This window comes from Panulirus ornatus, chromosome 45 (assembly GCF_036320965.1).
Source record: "Panulirus ornatus isolate Po-2019 chromosome 45, ASM3632096v1, whole genome shotgun sequence".
NCBI classification, from domain to species: Eukaryota; Metazoa; Arthropoda; class Malacostraca; order Decapoda; family Palinuridae; genus Panulirus; species Panulirus ornatus.
Window position 1 is genome coordinate 5202851 of NC_092268.1, and position 15000 is coordinate 5217850.

A 15000-nucleotide genomic window follows, 5' to 3' on the forward strand; every position below is an offset into this window, starting at 1 on the left:
GAGGAGGGGAGGGGAGGTGAGGGGAGGGTTGTGCTTGGCCATAGCGTCGGGGGAGGGGGGCGGGGTGGGGGGGGGGCGGGGTGGGGGGGGGGGGGTGTTTGCATAATGGCGAGCCAGCCGGAGAAGCGTTTTCCGCGCGATAAACCTACCCTCCTTCCCCTCCCTCCTTCCCCTCTCTTCCCCTCGTCCCTCCTTCCTCCTCCTCCCCTTTTAGGTCGTCGTGTGTGTGTGTGTCCATCCCGCCTTTAGGGGTGGAGGATAGTAAGGGGAAGTGAGGGGGTGAGGGGAGGCTGAGCATACACACACACACACATATTTCCCCTCTAGTATATTCTTGACCCCTCCCCCCCCAGGGTTATACAGCCTTACACTGTTAGCAGTGACTTACCTACAACCCCTCCCCTCCCCTCCTCCCCTCAGCAGTGCCTTGTGGCTACACCGGCACTGCTCACACCCCTCACACACAGACGACAGAACTCGCTGGGGGGGGGGGGGGTTCGAACTCACGGGTCGGGGGGTGGGGAGGGGGTCGCCGCCACCCCCTCCCCTCCCTCTCCCCTCCCTCGATTTCGCGGGTACGTTTCGCGCCATAAAACGGAACCTGGAGACGCGTTGGATACTGTGTGAAACTGCGTTGAAACTGGTGGGCCAGAACGTGTTTCACTCCCCTCATTGTGAAACTTGAGGGGAAGTGACGTGGTCTGTACGAGGGGAAGTGACGTGGTCTGTACGAGGGGAAGTGACATGGTCTGTTTGAGGGGTACTGACGTGGTGTGTACGAGGGATAGTGATGTGGTCTGTACGAGGGGAAGTGATGTGGCCTGTACGAGGGGAAGTGACGTGGTCTGTTTGAGGGGTACTGACGTGGTGTGTACGAGGGGTAGTGATGTGGTCTGTACGAGGGGAAGTGATGTGATCTGTACCAGGGAAAGTGACGTGGTCTGTACGAGGGGAAGTGACATGGTCTGTTTGAGGGAAAGTGACGTGGTCTGTACGAGGGGAAGTGAACGTGGTCTGTACGAGGGGTAGTGACGTGCTCTGTACGAGGGGAAGTGACGTGATCTGTACCAGGGGAAGTGACGTGGTCTGTACGAGGGGAAGTGACATGGTCTGTTTAAGGGAAAGTGACGTGGTCTGTACGAGGGGAAGTGATGTGGTCTGTACGAGGGGAAGTGACGTGGTCTGTACGAGGGGAAGTGACATGGTCTGTTTGAGGGGAAGTGACGTGGTCTGTACGAGGGGAAGTGACATGGTCTGTTTGAGGGGAAGTGAGGGGAGACAGTCTCTCACTTAAAAGAGATGGTATGAAAATAATGAGGTAGTGAATGACGTACGTACATACGTCACTAGATAGATAGATAGAGATAGATAGAGAGAGAGAGAGGTGGTCTGCGTCTGTTAGTGTCGGTAAGGACCAGTGTTATGTGCGGAAGGAAGGTGATGTCGCCCTTACGCCTCAGTGCTCCTTCCTGTTCACACTCTCTCCCGTTATTTCAACGGTACCGTGAACCCCCTAGGGTACGACGGTACGATCCTGGGGTACGACGGTACGATACCGGGGTACGACGGTACGATCCTGGGGTACGACGGTACGATCCTGGGGTACGACGGTACGATCCTGGGGTACGACGGTACGATACCGGGGTACGACGGTACGATCCTGGGGTACGACGGTACGATCCTGGGGTACGACGGTACGATCCTGGGGTACAACGGTACGATCCTGGGGTACGACGGTACGATCCTGGGGTACGACGGTACGATCCTGGGGTACAACGGTACGATCCTGGGTACGACGGTACGATCCTGGGTACGACGGTACGATCCTGGGGTACAACGGTACGATCCTGGGGTACGACGGTACGATCCTGGGGTACGACGGTACGATCCTGGGGTACAACGGTACGATCCTAGGGTACGACGGTACGATCCTGGGGTACGACGGTACGATCCTGGGGTACAACGGTACGATCCTGGGGTACGACGGTACGATCCTGGGGTACGACGGTACGATCCTGGGGTACAACGGTACGATCCTGGGGTACGACGGTACGATCCTGGGGTACGACGGTACGATCCTGGGGTACGACGGTACGATCCTGGGGTACGACGGTACGATACCGGGGTACGACGCTACGATCCTGGGGTACGACGGTACGATCCTGGGGTACGACGGTACGATCCTGGGGTACGACGGTACGATACCGGGGTACGACGGTACGATCCCGGGGTACGACGGTACGATCCCGGGGTACGACGGTACGATCCTGGGGTACGACGGTACGATCCTGGGGTACGACGGTACGATCCTGGGGTACGACGGTACGATCCTCGAGTACAGGGATGACCTGACCTTTAAGGTACAGGTCAAAGGTCATTATATCATACCCCAGAGCCAAATCCTTGTCTAAGATTTTGAACTTAATATCTTTAAACAAATTAGAGAATTATTATTATTATTATGATTATTATTATTATTATTATTATTATTATTATTATTATTATTATTATTATTATTGTTATTATTATTATTGTTACTATTATTACTATTATTATTTTTATTACTACTACTACTACTACCACTATAACTACTGCTATTACTACTACTACTTCTATCTATCTATCTATCTATCTATCTATCTATCGTTTGATGGACAAAATTGGTTCGTGGTTGAAGGGTTTATTTTGTCTCGTGTGATTGTGTTTATTTATTTATCTCCGATCCCTCCATTAAACCGTAAACATATTATTATATTTATCAGGAATTAAAGAGAGAATTTCCTGTATAAAGCAGAATTACACCGTGGAATAGTTTTAATACCGGGTTGTATATTAGATGAATCGTGATTACGTTATGTGGGAGAGACGCGTTGATGCGTCTCCGTCTATGTGATGTAGGATTTCGTAAATTCCTTGTAGACGCAGAAGCCGATCTGCTACAACGACCGGATGTGTGGTATTTAATCCCCTGTGCAGCGGGTTACATAGTAGAGAATCGACTGTAACACCGGGTCGTGTAATGGAGAACTTACATAGTAGAGATTCGACTATAACAACGGGTTGTGTAATAAAGAAATTACACAGTAGAGGTTTGACTATAACAACGGGTTGTGTAATGGAGAACTTACATAGTGGAGAATCGACTATAACACCGGGTCTTACATTAAAGGACTCACACAGTAGAGAATCGACTGTAACACCGGGTCGTGTAATAGAGAACTTACATAGTAGAGATTCGACTATAACAACGGGTTGTGTAATAAAGAAATTACACAGTAGAGATTTGACTATAACAACGGGTTGTGTAATGGAGAACTTACATAGTAGAGAATCAACTATAACACTGGGTCGTGTATTAGAGAACTCACACAGTAGAGAATCGACTGTAACACCGGGTCGTGTAATGGAGAACTTACATAGTAGAGATTCGATTATAACAACGGGTTGTGTAATAGAGAACTTACATAGTAGAGAATCGACTGTAACACCGGGTCGTGTAATGGAGAACTTACACAGTAGACATTCGATTATAACAACGGGTTGTGTAATAGAGAACTTACATAGTAGAGATTCGATTACAACAACGGGTTGTGTAATAGAGAATTTACATAGTAGAGAATCGACTGTAACACCGGGTCGTGTAATAAAGAATTTACACAGTAGAGATTCGACTATAACAACGGATTGTGTAATAGAGAACTTACATAGTAGAGATTCGATTATAACAACGGGTTGTGTAATAGAGAATTTACACAGTGGAGAATCAGCAATAACAACGGGTTGTGTGATAGAGAATTTACACAGTAGAGATTCGACCATAACAACGGGTTGTGTAATGGAGACGCATGGCGATTTAAGTCCTACTCGACGGGTCAGCCTGAGTAGGATTACGGAGGTCAAGGTAGGTCAGACAAGGTGTAGTTTAGTGGTTTGAATGGTAGTCCTGGCTGTGTGAACCCCCCACCCCAAGATTAACATGTTAAATCCTCCTCTCTCTCCCGTTATCTAACACCACCCCAGATTGACATGGGGAGAGAGAGAGAGAGAGAGAGAGAGAGAGAGAGAGAGAGAGCCAACCATGGTTTACAGTCTCTCTTAAATCCCTAATGACCACTGCTGGTGTGTGTGTCTGTGTGTGGGTGGGTGGGAGAGGCTCTCCCTCACTCCCCTTCCCCTCCCCTCTCCCCCCGGTGACTTCATCACCCTCCCCATCAAGATAACTCTCTCCCCTCTCCTCTCCCCTCTCCTCTCCCCGCCTCTCCCCAGGATGGCTGGGGAGTACGCTATTCAAGGGGTGAATATTTTTGGCTGTGTGGTTTTTTTTGGGGGGGGAGAGAAGATTAACCTTGTCCCGGGCTGGTATTTGGCGAATATTGCCGTGTATTGGGAGAATATTCGTACCGAATGACCCAAATATTTTGGGAATAGTATTGTTTACAAGGATTATGAGAGTATTACTGAATATTATCAAGTGTTTGGTGAATATTACCTACTGAATATTATCAAGTGTTTGGTGAATATTTCCTACTGAATATTATCAAGTGTTTGGTGAATATTACCTACTGAATATTATCAAGTGTTTGGTGAATATTACCTACTGAATATTGTCAATTGTTTGGTAAATATTACCTTCTGAATATTATCGTGTTTGGTTAATATTACCTACTGAATATTATCAAGTGTTTGGTTAATATTACCTACTGAATATTATCAAGTGTTTGGTGAATATTACCTACTGAATATTATCAAGTGTTTGGTAAATATTGGTGAATATTACCAAATATTTGGGAATGTGCATGGTCATTACTGAGAGTAATTGGAAAATATTGATAAGTGGGTCTGAATATTTGAGGTGGAAGGTTGAATATTTGGCAAGTATTCTACGGATATTAGCGAGTATTGCCAAATATTCAAGGGTCGTACCGTCGTGCTGAAGGGTCGTACCGTCGTGTGCTCAAGGGTCGTACCGTCGTGTGTTCAAGGGTCGTACCGTCGTGTGTTCAAGGATCGTACCGTCGTGTGTTCAAGGGTCGTACCGTCGTGTGTTCAAGGGTCGTACCGTCGTGTGTTCAAGGGTCGTACCGTCGTGTGTTCAAGGGTCGTACCGTCGTGTGTTCAAGGGTCGTACCGTCGTGTGTTCAAGGGTCGTACCGCCGTGTGTTCAAGGGTCGTACCGTCGTGTGTTCAAGGGTCGTACCGTCGTGTGTTCAAGGGTCGTACCGTCGTGTGTTCAAGGGTCGTACCGTCGTGTGTTCAAGGGTCGTACCGCCGTGTGTTCAAGGGTCGTACCGTCGTGTGTTCAAGGATCGTACCGTCGTGTGTTCAAGGGTCGTACCGTCGTGTGTTCAAGGGTCGTACCGTCGTGTGTTCAAGGGTCGTACCGTCGTGTGTTCAAGGGTCGTACCGTCGTGTGTTCAAGGGTCATACCGTGAACGCCACTGCGACGGTACATGTCCGCCCTTATTTCAACAGCATCTTGCTGAGTCATGATGACCGTTAGTGACGTCACGGGCTTCCTCATGACGTCACGTGGTTTCCTGGTCTTGTGACGTCATCCTCGTGGGTGGGGGGAGGGGAGGGGAGGGGGGAAGTCTTCCAGGAATTCCCACGCGCTGGCCTGGGGTGTGTGTGCGTGTGTGTGTGTATGATAAGGTCAGGTCAAGGGTCACGTGTGGGGGGGTGGTTGGGGTCGTGTGTGTGTGTGTGTATGATAAGGTCAGGTCAAGGGTCACGTGTGGGGGTGGTTGGGGTCGTGTGTGTATGTATGATAAAGTCAGGTCAAGGGTCACGTGTGGGGTGGGTGGTTGGGGTCGTGTGTATGTGTGTGTGTGTGTGTGTGTGTATGATAAGGTTAGGTCAAGGGTCACGTGTGGGGTGGGTGGGGGGCTGGTTGGGGTCGTGTGTGTGTATGATAAGGTCAGGTCAAGGGTCACGTGTGGGGTGGGTGGGGGGGGATGGTTGGGGTCGTGTGTATGTGTGTGTGTGTGTGTGTGTGTATGATAAGGTCAGGTCAAGGGTCACGTATGTTGGGTGGTTGGGGTCGTGTGTGTGTGTGAGGTCAAGATGGGTCAGGTCACGCGGCGAGGGGGGGGAGGTGTCAGGTTGACGTGAAGACGAAGGTCATGTCTGTGGTCACGGCAAGGTCAGGTTGTAGTTGTGAAGGTCACACGGGGGAGGTGAGGTCACACGGGGAGGTCAGGTCACACGTGGAGGTTGATAGGTCAGAGGTCACGCGTGTGTGAGGGGGGGGGGGGGAGTAGACGTAGGTAAACCTGGGTGGTAAACACCGTAGAGTTAGACATGACCTGTGATCAAGTCTACTCCATCTACTTAACATATCTACTCCATCTACTTACATGTCTACTCCATCTACTTATATATCTTCATCTGCCTACATATCTACATCTCTCCATCTACTTACATATCTTCTCCATCTACTTACATATATCTCCATCTACTTGCATATCTACTCAATCTCTCTCTATCTACTTACATATCTCCCCCATCTCTCCATCTGCTTACATATCTACTCCATATCTCTCCATCTACTTACATATCTACTCCATCTCTCTCCATCTACTTACATATCTCCTCCATCTCTCCCTCCCTCCCACGAACAGTTGACCCCCTGGGTCATGGTGTTCCTCCATCTACACTCCCTTAATTACCGTCTACCTCCAGTCTTCCATCTACCTTAACCTGCTCTCTCCCTCTCCCTCCTTCCTTCTACCTAATGGACAAGGCGAGGGGCGGCTCGTAAACATGTGACCTTGTGATTAACGACGGCTCGTGTGGTTAAGGGGGAGGAGGGGGAGATGAGGGGAAGGGGGTTTGTGGGGTGGGGGTTTCAGCCTCCTTCCCCCTCCCCTCCCCTCCCCTCCCCTCCCCCACCCCTGATATGTGATACTAGTCATGTTGGAGAGAGTGTTGGGGGAGGGGGTGTGTTAGTTGGTGGGGGGAGAAGAGGGGGTGTTGGAGGTCGGGGGAGGGGAAGGGGGTGTTAGTTGGTGGGGGAGAGGAGTGGGGTGTTGGAGATTGGGGAGGGGAAAGGGGGTGTTAGTTGGTGGGGGGGGAGGGGAGGGGTGTTGGAGATTGGGGAGGGGAGAGGGGATGTTGGAGGTCGGGGAGGGGAGGAGAGGGGGTGTTGGAGATCGGGAGGGAAGGGGGTGTTGGAGGTCGGGGAGGGGAGGGGGTGTTGGAGGTGGGGTGTTAGTTAGGCAATAAATAATATATATTATTTATTGTCTTTATGATTATCTTTAATTGATATAATGATTATTATAATATTATTATATATATATATATATATATATATTATATATATAAATATATATATATATATATATATATATAATAATATATATATCTTAGGTATTTACGGAAGCAAACTTTATTATTATACATCTCACACCACGTGTTACACCACACCCTCACGTGCCATGCCACCACGTGTAACATCACACACCCTCACGTGCCATGCCACCACGTGTAACATCACACACCCCCCACGTGCCATGCCACCACGTGTAACACCACACCCCCCACGTGCCATGCCACCACGTGTAACACCACACACCCCCCACGTACCATACCACCACGTGTAACACCACACCCCCCACGTGCCATGCCACCACGTGTAACACCACACACCCTCACGTGCCATACCACCACGTGTAACACCACACCCCCCACGTGCCATGCCACCACGTGTAACACCACACACCCCCCACGTGCCATACCACCACGTGTAATACCACACCCCCCACGTACCATACCACCACGTGTAACACCACACCCCCCCACGTGCCATACCACCACGTGTAACACCACACACCCCCCATGTGCCATACCACCACGTGTAACACCACACACCCCCCACGTACCATACCACCACGTGTAACACCACCCCCCCTCACGTACCATACCACCACGTGTAACACCACACACCCCCACGTGCCATACCACGACGTGTAACACCACACACCCTCACGTGCCATACCACCACGTGTAACACCACACCCCCCCACGTGTAACAACACACCCGCACGTGCCATGCCACCACGTGTAACACCACACACACACCCCCCACGTGCCATACCACTACGTGTAACACCACACCCCCACGTGCCATACCACCACGTGTAACACCACACACCCCCACGTGCCATACCACCACGTGTAACACCACACACCCCCCACGTGCCATACCACCACGTGTAACACCACACACCCCACGTGCCATACCACCACGTGTAACACCACACACACACCCCCCACCATACCACCACGTGTAACACCACACACCCCCCACGTGCTATACCACCACGTGTAAACCCCCCCCCACGTGCCATACCACCACGTGTCGTACCTAATAATAACCCAACCTTCTCTTCTCTCTCCCCCTCTCTCTTTCTCCCTCCTGCGCGTCGTGCTGCCCCATCGTGTTGCGCGTCGTGCTGCCCACAGAGCGAGAAGAACGAGGTGAAGCAGAAGTGGGCATCCCGCCTGCTGGGGAAGTTGAGGAAGGACATCACACAGGAGTGTCGCGAGGACTTCGTACTCTCCATCACAGGCAAGAAGCCAGCCATGTGTGTCCTCTCCAACCCGGACCAGAAGGGCAAGATGAGACGCATTGACTGTCTACGTCAAGCTGATAAGGTGACCAACCCACACTCTCACACACACTCACACTCACACTCACACTCACACACTGGTCAACCCACACTCTCACACACACACTGGTCAACTCACACCCCACACTCTCTCACACACTCTCACACTGGTCAACCCGCACCCCACACTCACACACTCACTCACTGGCCAACCCGCACCTCACACTCTCACACACTCACACTCACACACACTGGCCAACCCGCACCCCACACTCTCACACTCACACACACTCACTGGTCAACCCGCACTCTCACACTCACACACACTCACTGGCCAACCCACACCTCACACTCACACACACACACACACACACACACACACACACACACACTGGTCAACCCACACTCTCACACACACTCTCACACTCACTCACACTGACCAACCCGCACCCCACACTCTCACACACTGGCCAACCTCAACTACCCTGACCCCAAACCCCCCCTTACCTAAACCTCATGACCTAAATGCTTGTCTATAACGACCCAATAGCTTGTTTGCAGGTCCCTCTTGCCCTTTTAAGGTAACAGCCCGTTAATGATAGGTAAATGAACCGTTTGAGGATGTAAGGTAAAGAGGGTCGTTAGGTAAGGTAAAGGGTAAAGGGGGAGTCATTGGAGAGGAGAGACCACAGAAGACCTGATGGTCTATGACCAACCAGGTCTTCTGTGTGGTAGATACAAGACGGTACAGCAGAAGGCCCCCCCCCCCCACCACTATATAGATGGAGACAAGACAGCAGAAGGCCCCCCACCCACCCACTACTATATAGATGGAGACAGGACAGTACAGCAGAAGGCCTCCTCCTCCCCACCCACTACTATATAGATGGAGACAGGACAGCAGAAGGCTCCTCCTCCCCACCCACCACTATATAGATGGAGACAAGACAGTACAGCAGAAGGCCGGCTCCTCCCCACCCACCACTATATAGATGGAGACAAGACAGTACAGCAGAAGGCCTCCTCCCCTCCCCACCCACCACTATATAGATGGAGACAGGACAGTACAGCAGAAGGCCCCCCCCACCCACCACTATATAGATGGAGACAGGACAGTACAGCAGAAGGCCCCCCCCCACCCACCACTATATAGATGGAGACAGGACAGTACAGCAGAAGGCCCCCCCCACCCACCCACCACTATATAGATGGAGACAGGACAGTACAGCAGAAGGCTCCTCACCTCCCCACCCACCACTATATAGATGGAGATAGGACAGTACAGCAGAAGGCTCCTCCCCACCCACCACTATATAGATGGAGACAGGACAGTACAGCAGAAGGCCTCCTCCTCCCCACCCACCACTATATAGATGGAGACAGGACAGTACAGCAGAAGGCCTCCTCCTCCCCACCCACCACTATATAGATGGAGACAGACCAGTACAGCAGAAGGCTCCTCCCCTCCCCACCCACCACTATATAGATGGAGACAGGACAGTACAGCAGAAGGCTTCTCCTCCTCCCCACCCACCACTATATAGATGGAGACAGGACAGTACAGCAGAAGGCTCCTCCTCCCCACCCACCACTATATAGATGGAGACAGGACAGTACAGCAGAAGGCTCCTCCTCCTCCCCACCCACCACTATATAGATGGAGACAATTACAGTAAAGCAAGGTTACATTATCTTAATTTGAACAGGATAATTTGATAATGTAATTAAAGTAATTGTTAGAGCATTAATGTAATCCCTTGTGTCCCGGGGTGTGAGGTTGGGTGATTAGGGGAGCGCGAAGGGAGGGGAGTATGGGACAGGGAAGGGGATGGGAGGGAAGATGGGATACACCCTTGGGACTTTGATGGGACGGGTGCAGTGTGTGTGTGGGATGCCTGGGGTCCCAGCGCCCATAGAGATGGCGTCGTAAACATGATATTCTCCCACATGACGACCCCATCTCTCTCCCCACAGCACAACTTTCCCATCCCCTCCCCACTCTCTCTCTCCCCACAGCACAGCTTTCCCATCCCCTCCCCACTCTCTCTCCCCACAGCACAGCTTTCCCATCCCCTCCCCACTCTCTCTCTCCCCACTCTCTCTCCCCACTCCTCTCCCCACAGCACAGCCTTCCCATCCCCTCCCCACTCTCTCTCCCCACAGCACAGCTTTCCCATCCCCTCCCCACTCTCTCTCCCCACTCTCTCTCTCCCCACTCTCTCTCCCCAGGCAGCCATACACTCCCCAGTTCTCCCATCCCACCACAACACACACACACTTTCCTTTACCCAAATTTGATGTTTTATTCTATTAAAAATTTGTCTTTGTTGAAGATGTTGTTGTGTGTGTGTGTGTGTGTGTGTGTGTGTGTGTGTGTGTGTGTGTTCTCACTGTACACTGTCACTGTCATAGTGACAGTGTACAGCACCCGCTGTCACTGTCACTATGACAGTGATGGCTGGCCAGTCACCAACCATCTTTGATATAGTGTGTGTGACCTGCATCATCCACCATCCCATTTTCATTCACCATCCCATTTTCCATTGAGGTGATAGTGAAGAGCCATCTATGTCTCACTATCTTCTGGTGTCGTGATGGTGACATGGTCATTGTCACCATCCTCTCTCATGGTGGTAGACACACCCATCTACTCACTATCATTTCATAGTGAGTAGATGATCAACCTAAAATTAAATGGGGTAGGGAAGATGAGGGATAAATGTATTATGATTTTGAGTTATTTACACTCCGTTCTCTTTCTCCCCCCACTTTCCCTCCACGTTTCCCTCCGCGCAGGTGTGGCGGCTTGACCTGGTGATGGTGATCCTCTTCAAGTCCATCCCGCTGGAGTCCACAGATGGTGAGCGCCTGGAGAAGTCCCCAGATTGTTTACATCCAGCCCTGTGCGTCAACCCATACCACATCAATGTATCCGTCCGCGAGCTAGATCTATACTTGTCCAACTTCATCACGATGAACGGTAAGTGAGCAGCACGCTACATCATCTTCACTATGGATTGCTGTTCGTGTACACAGTTCCTCACATCATCTTCACTATGGATTGCTGTTCGTGTACACAGTTACACAACATCTTCACTATGGCTTGCTGTTCGTGTACACAGTTCCTCACATCATCTTCACTATGGCTTGCTGTTCGTGTACACAGTTCCTCACATCATCTTCACTATGGATTGCTGTTCGTGTACACAGTTACACAACATCTTCACTATGGATTGCTGTTCGTGTACACAGTTCCTCACATCTTCACTATGGATTGCTGTTCGTGTACACAGTTCCTCACATCATCTTCACTATGGATTGCTGTTCGTGTACACAGTTACTCTCATCATCACTATGGTTGTGTGTGTGTGTATATATATATATGCATAGCTACACACAACATCTTCACTGTGGTTGTGTGCGTGTGTGTGTGCATAGCTACACACATCATCTTCACTATGGATTGCTGTTCGTGTACACAGTTCCTCACATCATCTTCACTATGGCTTGCTGTTGGTGTACATAGTTACACAACATCTTCACTATGGCTTGCTGTTCGTGTACACAGTTCCTCACAACATCTTCACTATGGCTGTGTATTTATACTGATGGACACAGTTTTCACTATGGCTTCATGTACACATAGATACTCATTCCGTTTTCTTTCTAAGTGTTTAAAGCTACCACCACTTCCATTATGGCTTTATAAAGGTACAAACCGTGTTTACAGTGGTTCTATGAAGGTGCTTATTCCATTTTCCCTACGATTCTATAAAGGTATTCTTTCCATCTTCACTATGGCTCTCTATATACATTGGAATCAACGTCTTTCATACGAAATGTCATCGGGAAACACTATTTCACGGTTAGAAAACGGGCTGCCGGTTGCCATGTTGGCCTGTGATGAAAATGTTTTAAAAACTGTTTGGAAGATTGAAGGCGTGTGGCCACCATTACCCCTTCGAATCCACTTTGGAATGATATAGAAAATGGGGTGCGACTCGCGATGTTGTATGCTCAACGGCCGTTGTAACGGTCACTCATGATTTGAATTCAAAACCACAAGACCACGTGACTCATTAGCTGTTTTTGGTCATAACTAATTAGAGAACTAATTAATTACTTAATTATGTATCTGATGATCAATAGCGACAATTGATAATTACTATTTCCCCCCCCCCCCATTACTTGATATCGCCGTTTCCCGCGTCAGCGAGGTAGCGCCAGGAAACAGACGAAGAATGGCCCATACACTCGTATACACATATGTATACATAGATGCCCGTACACCTACATATACTGACATGTATACATACATATCATCATATACACAGACATGTATACATACATATCATCATATACACAGACATGTATACATACATATCATCATATACACAGACATGTATACATACATATCATCATATACACAGACATATACATGTGTACACACGTACATATACACACACTTGCTTGCCTTCGTCCATTCCATACACATTGATGGATTTGTAATTTATTCGTTTGATACAAAATGTTTATTTATCGACCTAGAAAATTTACTGTGTATAAATTTGATTATATATGTGTGTGTTGAAGAAAGAAAATATATGTAAACAACCTCTTTACGTCAGGTGGGGGGGGGGCACAAAAAATATTTTATATAAACTTTGTATTATTTATGGTGTGGGGTGGGGGGGGGGGGAATTTATATGGAGAGTGTTTGGTGATATAGCGCGCTAGAGGGAGCGAGAGCCGGCTATATATATATATATATATATATATATATATATATATATATATATATATATATATATATATATATATATATATATATATATTCCTATGAGTCCAGGGGGGAATATGAAAGACGAAAAGTTGCCAAGTGCACTTTCGTGTAATAATCACATCATCAGCTTCGTCTCTTCGATGTATATTTCTTGTGTCTCCCCTGATAATGTGATTATGACACGAAAGTGCACTTGGCAACTTATCCTGTTTCATTTTACCCCCCGTGGACTCATAGGAATATACTTGATCACGCGCAAAATTGTGATCCTTTCCAATATATATATATATATATATATATATATATATATATATATATATATATATATATATATATATATATATATATATATATATCGATTGCCTGGTGGGCAACCACCCGGCCATCTTTCACTATAGGGACACAGTTTACGTCATCTGTGATTACAACGAATAGTTTCGATCCTTCTGTACGCCCTCCACGCCCCTCCACGCCCCCCACGCCCCCCGCGCGCCCCTGCCTCCCGTTTTTTGTGGTCGTATTGTCTGTGTGTGTGTGTGTGTGTGTGTGTGTGTTAGCAGGCGTAGTTTAGTGTTATAGCTGGCAACCCGCTGACAAGATCTGATACGCCATGTAAACAGTTCGGCATCCATATATATATTTATATTTATACATATTTATCTTACGGCTCAGAGAGAGGAAGGATCGTTAGGAGTTATCGACCATACGTCCTCTCCCTGCGGGTGGGGCATAGCATTGTCTTGCCTCCTGTGGGAATATATGGTGTACACGTCTCTTCTTGTGTTGATTATAATGTATATTTCTCGCCTAGTGTGTGGGGGGGGGGGAGGTCCTTTTTTTTAACATAAATATTTACGTAATGTATATATATATATATATATATATATATATATATATATATATTCCTATGAGTCTAGCTTCGTCTCTTCGATGTATATCAAGTGACTGTTATATTTCTCTCTTGTGTCTCCCCTGATGATGATGTGATTATGACACGAAAGTGCACTTGGCAACTTATCCTGTTTCATTTTCCCCCGTGGACTCATATATATATATATATATATATATATATATATATATATATATATATATATATATTTTTTTTTTTTTTCCGTCAGAAGTTTATTTGTAATTGTACTTCAGTTTCTTAAAAGAATGTAATTACAATCGTAATTACTTTTGTGTTCGTATTGATCTAATTAACCTTTCATGATATCAGTAAACATTAATGGAACCATACTTTTATTTTGGAGGAGCTAAATTACTTTTTGGAGGAGCTAAATTACTTTTTGGAGGAGCTAAATTACTTTTTGGAAGAGCTAAATTACTTTTTGGAGGAGCTAAATTACTTTTTTGGAGGAGCTAAATTACTTTTTGGAAGAGCTAAATTACTTTTTGGAGGAGCTAAATTACTTTTTTGGAGGAGCTAAATTACTTTTTGGAGGAGCTAAATTACTTTTTGGAGGAGCTAAATTACTTTTTTGGAGGAGCTAAATTACTTTTTGGATGAGCCAAATTACTTTTTGGAGGAGCTAAATTACTTTTTGGAGGAGCTAAATTACTTTTTGGAGGAGCTAAATTACTTTTTTGGAGGAGCTAAATTAC

At 47.8% G+C, this 15000-nt stretch overlaps 1 protein-coding gene across 12 annotated transcripts in view; it reads left to right on the plus strand.

Moving 5' to 3' along the window:
* Nucleotides 1-15000, plus strand: part of NfI (Nuclear factor I) — a 264071-nt gene that overhangs the window by 173092 nt on the left and 75979 nt on the right. For all 12 annotated transcript variants that reach the window (XM_071688069.1, XM_071688065.1, XM_071688058.1 and 9 more), the window contains 2 exons: nucleotides 8467-8658; nucleotides 11409-11592. In XM_071688069.1, coding sequence (XP_071544170.1) covers nucleotides 8467-8658; nucleotides 11409-11592 — 376 coding nt within the window. The remainder of the gene's footprint in view (nucleotides 1-8466; nucleotides 8659-11408; nucleotides 11593-15000) is intronic.